Source organism: Oncorhynchus gorbuscha, linkage group LG01, assembly GCF_021184085.1.
Source record: "Oncorhynchus gorbuscha isolate QuinsamMale2020 ecotype Even-year linkage group LG01, OgorEven_v1.0, whole genome shotgun sequence".
NCBI classification, from domain to species: domain Eukaryota; kingdom Metazoa; phylum Chordata; class Actinopteri; order Salmoniformes; family Salmonidae; genus Oncorhynchus; species Oncorhynchus gorbuscha.
Window position 1 is genome coordinate 59,536,712 of NC_060173.1, and position 10,735 is coordinate 59,547,446.

Genomic DNA, 10,735 nt, shown 5'->3' on the forward strand with positions numbered 1-10,735 from the left:
ACACTAAATGATGTTTCACAGACAGGGGTCACACTACAAGATTCTTCAGCTGGTTGTGAGGTTCCTCTATACCACGCTGTCTCGTGAAAACAATTATGTGATGATGTGATTAGATTGTTAACGTAGCTAGAACGAGCTGTGGCTCAAAGCAGCCTCATAAACATTTTCAGTCAGACATTCACGCTTGCCATAGGCCTACAGAGTTGAAATATCTAGCCAATACATTTTGAATTGAATGACATTGCTTGTGAACTTCAGAGCTAAAATGCAAAAAGGCTCCTACCCTCAAGCCATGCTGAAGACTGTTGAACAGTTAATCAAATGGCTACTCAGACTATTTGCCTTAGCCCCCGTATTTTGTTCGTATTTATTATTATTTTTGGCACTGACTCCCTTGCTCAGGATCGATGTACACTCACTGGACTCTAACCACACATCCACACATTCTACACTGACATTTCAACACACACACACACACACACACACACACACACACACACACACACACACACACACACACACACACACACACACACACACACACACACACACACACACACACACACACACACACACACACACACACACACACACACACACACACACACACACACACACACACACACACACACACACACACACACACACACACACACACACACGCACACACACACACAACACAAACATGCACATGGATGCCACACACACACATTCCTTCACTTCACACTCGTCACATACGCTGCTGCTACTCTCTGTTTATTATATATGCATAGTCACTCTACCCCTACCTACATGTACATATTACCTCAATTACCTCGACTAACCCGTACCCCTGCACATTTACTCAGTACCTGTATCCCTTGTATATAGCCTCGTTATTGTTATTTAATTGTGTTACTATTTGTTCTTTAGTTTATTTAGCAAATTTTTCTTACTTTAATTAAAAAAAAACTTCCTTTGTTGGTTAAGGGCTCAAAAGTACACATTTCACAGTAAGGTCTACACCTTTTGTATTCGGCGCATATGGCAAATATAATTTCATTTGATCCGATCTGAGAGCTCTAAAGATTTGTCGCTTTGGTTAAAGGCAAGTACTAATCCCGTTTTTGAAATGCATATTAGTAGTAGTCATCGCTCCTGCTAAAGAGTTTACACCAATGATTGTATATACACATTCTGTGTGATGCTGTACGTCAATATCTTTGGCTTCTTCTCTGGCAAGCTCTCATTGGATATTGCTTTTCAGCATTCTCAAAACGTGTCATGACACACCTCATAGTTCAAGAGCATTGCAGATTTTGTGCTATCAAAAACGGGATTAGTAGCCCTGAGATTGCTTCTTGGACCTGCTCACATTAAACGAGCATCGTGATGGCGGTGTGTCCCTCAAGTCGGCAACGACATGGGGATTTTGTCTCCGGTCGCAAAAACTTGTCTGGGACAGCTAAAGCAGGGCCAAAATCATGTAGTGTACACCGGCTTTAGCGAACATTCTCTCTGCAAACGCAAGCTACATTCGGCCGTTGTTGGAATGATGCATCATTAAAATACTCTTAAGGCAAAATTCTATCGGTAAACTGAGCCAAGGCTGGTCCCTCTGGTCACCTACTGTATCCGAGAAGGCCAGGAACTGTATGTAATATGGACCCTCAAACCATTCCAGAGGGGATCAACTTCATTTGATTTAGGCTTAAAAGGCTAAGGATGATTTTGAGGCGGGTCATTGACGGTACAGCTAAAACAATAAACTGGTGTATTTTATTTGACTTTTCCGAAGTTATCCCGCCTTTAATCCTCCTCCAGTGCTGCTGTCTATATGTGGATCATGTCATTTCGAGCATCCTGGCTGTGTAAATACACCCTTTGACTACAGAGGGATGCATAAGCAGACCACTACACAGGGAGGAGCAGTCTGCTATCAAGAGGCCTACAGTACCATTATATGGACCGAGCATGCCCTCTCAATGATCACTCTGCCTATTGAATTAATGAGCTCTTCTAAAGGAACCTTGAGTCCATGTCAGAAGAACTTACTTTTTCCTTCAATTAAGTTATATTTTTAAACTTAACTCAAAACTCCACCTAATTTACACGATAGTTTGATCTATGGAACAAAGTCAAGTCCAGGGCAATGCTTTGAGTTTATGATGCAAAGTCCACATGCTGTCGCTGTTTCTGTTCCAAACGTAAGTTTGGTAGCCTTGTCGGTCATATTCATAGAATTCTAATTCTCTTTCTGTTGTCACATTCATTCATGTGCCGATTTGACCATAGAATTACATGTAGAATCACGAATCCCAATATGTCATGATTTTTTTTCTCCAAATCTCACTCTGTCGAAGGTCTGTAGACATGTCTCTGTCCATCCAACATGTAACAGAGGTAAAACCGAAGTACAGTAAACACTCGCCTAGCTCTTTCCTTTTAGATCCTCCATCCATCCCTCCAGCAGCCCCTCCCGACCTCCCACCCTTTAGCAGTTCTGTTATATTAGTGGCCTCTCCAGTACCGGCTTCGATATGTATATGCATCCAAATCACAGGCCACGCTGCCAACTTTCTATTTTCTCCCAGGGTCAAAGTAGTTGCAGATGTGAGTCTCCCAGAGAATTAAAGGCTAGGCCGGGCTCCACGATTTGAAAACAGTGAGGGAGTGGCCCTTCCCTTCTGGGATCTGTGTGCTGGTGTTCTGGTCAGAGGAGTAGGCTAGCAGTACTTTAGTTGGTGCCTGGAGACCAGAGGCAAAGAACATACACACACACACAGACCACAAGTCACATGAGTAGGGTGTATCCCACCACTTGGGCAAGTCGCAAAGCAGCAAGCTGTGTCTGAGGGCAACAACTGTAACATCTGTAGCAGTTCCTTTTACAGTGTCTGAAGTAGAAATTGGGCAAATAGTAAACACTTGGTAACTATTTGAATTTAAATGGTAATTACTGTTTAAGATTTGAAACTTTGAAATGAACACAAACTGAAAATGAAGCTGAATTTCTGAGAGCGTACCATTAATTTGAAAATACAGTATTACAAAAATATCAAAGGAACAGTATCCCTTCCAAAAATGAATTTGAATGCTGCAAACTTCCTACAAACGTATTAGTGTGCCACAAAATGTTGCCAAATGTTTGCAAATGTTTGCCACAAGTGGTGAATCGGTGGCAAACCGTTGGCAACAATAATATTTATTGACACTAGAGGCAAATAGTTAGCAAGAGTTTTTTTTCTGGCAGACTATTCTCTCAGGATTCAACAAACCTGTGGCAACAAGTTCCAAGACCAGTAACTGTTGATGAACAATCAGGGGGTTTAGAAACATCTGTTGGAAAATGGAAACCAAGCTATCTAGCTAGCTAGCTACCTACCAAAGATGTCTAGTGAGTGTCTAAAATATTAATTAAACTTCAATAATAAACATTTTTATTAGCTAAACGATGCCTAGTTAGCAATGTCATGTATTATAGGATAGAGTGAAACACATTTTGTTGATACCAGTTTCAATCTGTACCACCACTGACTGACTGGCTAGTCCTTAGCTAGCTAACGTTAGCTATCATATTTTTGCACAATTCATCTGATAGCTAGCTAACTAATGATTTGCCTAAACACCTATATTTTTAGGTGAATACGTTGCTGTCTTTTAATACCAATATGCATGTCAATATACTAGTGTCACCGTTAAGTAGCATGTTAGCTAGCACAACAGTGAAGGTAGCAATAATATGAGTTGATTTGACATCAAAGTAAAACTTCACTTCTACAGATGGATTCTGCTACCTAGCGGTTTTCCTTACATCACAGTGTTCCATATACTTGAGCTTATTTTAGCTCCAAAAAAATGGAATACTTCTAGGCTAACTCTAATATTAATACCATTGTAAAGCACACATTCTCCCCTTTACAACATAATCGATGATGAGACCACCAAGCTGCCCTTCTCTGCATGATTGAAGAAGGCAAAGAAGCTCTGCAGGGTCTTTTTAAAAATGGCGGAGGGGGAAGTGAATGCTACTGAATGATAGTGAATAAGGAAACTGCTTTTTTCAACCGATTTGTCCAACTTATCACCTTCTAAAATGTAAATAAAACACTATAAAGAGTTTATATAATGTCTCCTTAAATAGCTACTTGAAGGTTTGTGTCGAATTTGGATAGGGGTTTTAGGGCGGCGCTAAAGTTATATGCACAGGTAAACTGCGGCTGTCATGGCTTTTGAGGGTCATGATGGCTCGCAGCGATGACGCAAAAAATGTACTATTGATTGAATTAACTATTGATGAACTCACAAGTAATTCACTTTAGACTCACCATTGATAATGTCTTGAATAAATACCAATAAATATACAGTATGAGTTAAACAAAGTAGGGAACTTTATTTTCAGAGGGGATGAGAATGATTAAAATGGCGCTGGAAGAAATGGCAGCAGTTTTATTATGTGTTTTTGTTTTGCGTTATTTGTCATTTATTTTGTACATAATGTTTCTGCAACCATATCTTACGGCAAAAAAAGAGCTTCTGGATATCAGGACAGCGATCACTCACCTCGGATTAGACAAAGATTTTTTCTACAACAAGGAGGACGCACAGGACATTCGCCAAACACCCGACAGGGCCGACATCCCCATTATTTGCAAGAGGAAGCGACACAGGTACAGAGGACAAAGAGCCGGATGCCTCGTCAGGACCCGGAGAAGGCGAGTGGGAAAGCTGCCGTTACCGTCAATACGGGCATCTATCCGTGGTGGCGGCTCTGGTGCGGGACGTGGACCCCACTCCACCTCAGGCTTGGCCCACTTAGGTGGCGCCTCTAAAGCGGGGACCCTCGCCGCCGGCCCTGGACGGGGGACCCTCGTAGCGAGTCCCGGGCTGGACGGCGACTCTGGTAGCTCCGGGCTGGAGGGTGACTCTGGCAGCTGCGGGCTGGAGGGCTACTCTGGCAGCTCCGGGCTGGAGGGTGACTCTGGCAGCTCCGGGCTGGAGAGCGGCACAGGACTCACCGGGATGGGGAGACACACAGGAGACCTGGTTCTGGGAACAGGCACAGGACTCACCAGGCTGGGGAGATATACAGGAGGCCTCTTCCTTGGCGGATGCACCGGATACACTGGGCCGTGGAAGCGTACTGGCGGTCTCGAGCGCAGAGCTGGCCCCACCCATTCTGGCTGGATGCCAGCTTCCAACCGGCAAATGCGGGACGCTGGCACCGAGCACACCGGCCTGTGAATGCTCGGCCGAGACACAGTGCGCATCACCCCATAGCACGGGGCCTGACCAGTCACATGCTCGCCCCGGTAAGCACGGGGTGTGGGCTCAGGTCTCCAACCTGACTCCGCCACACTCCCCGTTTGCTCCCCCAATTTTTTGGGGGGGGGGGGCTGCCTCTCGGGCTACCTTGCCAGCCGTGTTCCCTCATACCGCTGGTTCCCTTCTCCTGCTGCCTCCGCTCTCCTGGCTGCCTCCACCTGTTCCCATGGGAGGCGATCCCTTCCAGCCAGGATCTCTTCCCATGTGTAGGATCCCTTGCCGTCCATTATGACCTCCCATGTCCAGTCCTCTCTTCCACACAGCTTGGTCCTTTGGTGGTGGGAGGTTCTGTCACGGCTGTTCAAAGGAGAGGACCAAGGTGCGGCGTGGTGAGCGTACATTTTCTTTATTATAATCAATATGACGCCAAACTAAACACTACAAAAACAAACCGTGAAGCTCAAAATCAAAGTGAGTCAACCTCCCACAAACACAGGTGGGAAAAAGGGGACCTAAGTATTGTTCCCAATCAGAGACAACGATAGACAGCTGTCCCTGATTGAGAACCATACCTGGCCAACCACAAAGAAATAGAAAACATAGAACACAAAACATAGAATGCCCACCCCAACTCACGCCCTGACCAAACCAAAATAGAGACATAAAAAGGATCTCTAAGGTCAGGGCTTGACAGATGTTTGTTTGAGACAATGCATTTCTGAACATAACACACCAATTTAAAATGAGGTTTTTGGACATAAAGATTAACTTTATCGAACAAAACACACATTTATTGTGTAACATGAAGTCCTGTGAGTGCCATCTGATGAAGACCATCAAAGGTTAGTGATTCATTTAATTGGTATTTCTGACTTTTGTGAGCACTCTCTTTGGCTGGAAAATGGCTGTATGTTTTTCTGTGACTAGGTGCTGACCTAACATAATCGTTTGGTGTGCTTTCGCCGTATCAGCTATTTAAAATCGGCCACTGTGGCTGGATTTACAAGATACATAAAGATACAAGATACATAAAATACTTGTATGTTTGAGGAATTTTAATTATGGGATTTCTGTTGTTTTGAATTTGGCGCCCTGCAATTTCACTGGCTGTTGGCGACGCTAGTGTCCCACAAATCCCAGAGAAGTTAATTGGCCCTTTCCCCATCGCTAAGATTCTTAGCCCCTCTGCTCTTCGTCTGCTGATCCCGCTCACCTTCCGTATACATCCCACTTTCCAGGTATCTAGAATTAATCCTCTGTCTCACAGCCCTTTGTCTCCTGTTTCCAGGCCCACCCCTCTCCCCTGATTTGCCCCAAACATAACGCTTTGTATTCAAGACATAAAGTACATTTATTTGTCACATTTTTTGCATGTTTTAGAATATTTGTATTCTGTACAGGCATTCTTCTTTTCACTGTCGTTTAGGTTAGTATTGTGGAGTAACTAAACTGTTGTTGATCCTCTGCTTTTTCCTATCACATCCATTAAACTCTGTAACTGTTTTAAAGTCACTATTGATGGTGAAATCCCTGAGCGGTTTCCTTCCTCTCTAGCAACTGAGTTAGGAAGGACACCTGTATCTTTGTAGTGACTGATTGTATTGATACACCATCCAAAGTGTAATGAATAATTTCACCATGCTCAAAGGGATATTCATTGTCTGCATTTAAATCATTTTTACCCATCTCTCAGTAGGTGCACTTCTTTGCAAAGCATTGGAAACCCCCCCTGGTCTTTGTGGTTGAATCTGTGTTTGAAGTTCACTGCTTGACTGTGGGACCTAACAAGATAATTGTATATTTGAGAGGAGGTAGGGATTCAAAAATGACTTGTTAAGCACATTTTTAATCTTGAACTTATTTAGGCTTGCCATAACAAAGGGGTTGAATACGTATTGACTTGCTTATTCATTTTTTAAAATGAATTACACAAAATCTAAATTGTATACATGTTAAATTCAGTAACACCACAAAATGTGGAAAAAGACAAGGAGTGTGAATACTTTCTGAAGGCACTGTATATGTGTGTGGATGTGTGCATAATAATGTGTGTGTGTGTATATGGGTGTGTATGTGTGTGTGAGGGGGGGGTGATGGGTGAATCTTTAAAAATACTAATTACTCACAGTAGCAGATGTAAGTATGCATTTGGGAGGATATTTCTTTGAAGAGTCGTACATGGAGACATACAGCCATGCCTTCTCATACAACCTAAATTACTGGGGACTCTACAACCTACAGTAGTCTAACCCTCCCTCTTCGTAATTTGCATTAGAGCTGGGCGAGTGAGAAGATTTGTACTCCCAGGGTTACGCCTGCCAGAAATGGATTGAAAAACACTTAAAACACCTAGTAATAGCCATATCCCTTTCCTCCAGTAGCCTCATGGGTGGAATCTTATTCATATATGTTTTTAAATAATTTCATAATTCATAAACCCTTTATTAACCGTGTGTGTGAGGTGTATGCTTTTGTTTCAAAGTAGATTTGTGTAAGACCACATTTACATTTTGGTCATTTAGCAGATGCTCTCATCCGGAGTGACTTACAATAGTGAGTGCATACATTTTCATACTTTCTTCCCCCATACTGGTCCCCCATGGGAATACAAACACACAACCCTGGCGTTGCAAGTGTCATGCTTTTCCAGCTGAGACACAAGGGACTACCAAGAAACACTCTGTGTGTCCCTTATTTAGCCCACTGCATTAAAATGTTTTAAGGCCCTATACGTCTCTGCACTACCTTGCAAAACCTGCACACGCAAGCATCCATTTCTCACCTGCTACAAGTGTGCACTAATCACATGTCAGTATAGTTTTTGTGTTCAGGCTCCAACCAACTGCTGGAGGCGCTGGAAGCCAACATGATTGTAAGTCCCCTTGTTTCTTGCTTGAGCTTTATTTTGTCTCCCCCGAGTGGTGGCAGTATGTATTGCATTAGTATTATTATTCATATTTTTGTGGCAATGTTTTTTATTGTACAAATGATGGCACAAATCAGACATAGTCACAAAATATCACCGCCACATTTCTCTCCGTCTAACCCATGACAACCCTTCCCATGAAATAATTGGGGGAAAGAGAACAGACTAGACATACATCATACACATTCAATTAACAGTGAATTATGTAATTATTTGATTAAATCATACAAACTAGTCCAATAATAATCTTCTTCCTTGTAGGGCATGTCATACACCAACACCTCTCCACTGGTTTTCCCAATGAGAGGGCAAATACATGATTGAACTTCAGGCCATAGAGATAGATAGAGGGCACATCTTTGTATCTGTACCATTATCGAGTCTTTGATAGCCAACACATCTCCATTTTAAAGTAGTCAATTTTCTTCTTCTTCATTGGTTGATTGCTTCCAACTCAAAGCAATCCCCACCCAGTTGACTACTTTAAAATGGTGGAAGCCCTCAATGGCAATGTCCATGCTAACACGGGTTATATCCTTGATGAGTCCTCTATCTATCTCTATGACAACAGGCACAACTCCGAGATTTGTTTGTATTCTTTTTGTTGTTGTATTGTTTCTATATCATTGTATTTAACATTTGTGTGACTGTCCTTATGTATCAGTGTTTGTTACTTGTCATGTTTTGTGAATGGGTTGACATACTTTTTCTTGCCACTGTAGTTGGTGATTAGCAGTCCTGGATCGTCGCACAGGACGATCGATACCCGCTGAGGTGTACGCTCGTTAGTGCATCTGGTTGGTTGGAGTCAAAAAGGACGCAGAGAGCCAGGATCAGCCAGAGGTATCCCATCCTAATCTGGATTGAACTCCAGGGATAAAATTCACTCTTGCGTTGTAAAGGTGCTCTGTGAAGTGGTTTGGAAGGTTGGAGTTGGTTATAGGTTAAGCATCTCCTTATGTACTGTGCCACATCCTGCTCCATGTGTGGCCAGAGGTCCACTTGTCGTGAGGCTTCACACATAACTCATTGTGGGCATGGGTTATCATCCAGTGGAGGCTCCTCAGAGGAGGAAGGGGAGGACAATCCTCCTCAGTGAATTTCCATACAAATTAAAAAGTTATAATTTTTAGTTAAAACTATACTAAATATAATCACCAGATATCACGTCACCAAATAATTAATTAAAACACCCTATTTTGTAAAGAAGGTCTACAGAAGCCTCAACAGCATTCTGTAGGGTAAGCACCATGGTGTAGCTGGAGGACAGCTAACTTCTGTCATCCTCTGAGTACATTGACTTCAATACAAAAGCTAGGAGGCTTTTGGTCCTCACCCCCTTCCATAGACCTACACAGTAATTATGTCAACTTCCGGAGGATGTCTTCCAACCTATCAGAGCTCTTGCAGCATGAACTGACATGTTGTCCACCCAATCAAAGGATCAGATAATGAATCCAGTACTGAAAGCATAAGCTACAGATAACTAACACTACAGTACATAAAATGTGGTGAGTAGTTGACTCAGAAAGAAAAGAAAAAAGCTGTACAGTTTTGAACAAATTAATTTCCTCCTAAATGAAGGAGAAGCAAGAGAGAAATGGAGAGAGATTGTCATTTTTTTTAACATTCAGTTGAATTATATAGCTAGCAAATTCAGCTAGCTAGTTTAGCCTACTGAAACACCCTGCTCAAACAGAGAGATGCCAAGTTAGCTTGCTGGTTATGAGTATCCAACACTGCAACTCTTCCAAATCAAGATAAGGTTTTTGGTTTTACAAATTTAATGCCACGGGGCCCGCCGGTGTAACTGCTTGCTGACTGTACATTAACGTTACTGAGTGATTGTAGAAGGTTTACTAACGCGTTAGTTCTATTAGCTATGCTGTTACTTTAGCTAATATGGTGACAACGATGTAGGATGTGTGTAGCGGAACAAAATGGGGATAAACATACTTGAATTTGTCCAATAGAAACTCTCCCTTGCAAATGTTGGACTAATGATAACACTCTATACCAGCTCGATGCAGACAAGAGTGGCAAGAGACAGCGATGTAGTGGTTTGGCTTGGAAAGTTTTTTTTGCCTGGTCACATACATGTTGTGTATTGAAGGCCACAAGCGAAGGGAAGAGGTGAAAGGAGCAGAGTGCATAACGTAGATCCGAGAAGGAACCCAGCGTGGCTGCTATGAAACTGTGTTTAAGCGTGATCAGGGGTGTATTCATTCCGCCGATTTTGTTCCCCAAATGGAACTCTCATTTGCAACTGTTGGACTAATGATTACACCCAATATTACCTAGATGCAGGCAAGAATGTGCAAGGGCGGTATTGAATGTCACTGTCTGTCCATGTCTCACATCAAATTTGTCTCTAGACCTGTGTGCACCTACGCTGTAAACTAATATTCATAGGCTAGGTTGTAGCAACCTCATGATGGGTATAGGGAAAATTGGAGTATCATGTAGTAGACTAAACCTATTGCTGTTACATTTAACTGGGTGAATGAATTATTAATGACAGTCATCCAATATGCTGTAAGAGAGATAAGGCCATGCTTATGAAAA

The 10,735-nt window shown here is 42.5% G+C and overlaps 1 protein-coding gene across 1 annotated transcript; it reads left to right on the top strand.

Moving 5' to 3' along the window:
• The first annotated feature begins 4,670 nt into the window (after positions 1–4,670).
• LOC124045426 (sericin-1-like) lies at positions 4,671–5,223 on the top strand. The gene is made up of 2 exons (XM_046364752.1): positions 4,671–4,698; positions 4,784–5,223. Exons 1-2 carry the CDS (start codon positions 4,671–4,673, stop codon positions 5,221–5,223), a joined length of 468 nt encoding a protein of 155 aa, XP_046220708.1.
• Positions 5,224–10,735: the final 5,512 nt, after the last annotated feature.

Bases quoted from the DNA above. Each gene is read 5' to 3' on its own strand.
- LOC124045426 (XM_046364752.1), top strand. From the start codon at position 4,671: ATGCCTCGTCAGGACCCGGAGAAGGCGA. The intron at 4,699-4,783 runs GTGGGAAAGCTG...ACTCCACCTCAG, and splicing joins TCAGGACCCGGAGAAGGCGA to GCTTGGCCCACTTAGGTGGC.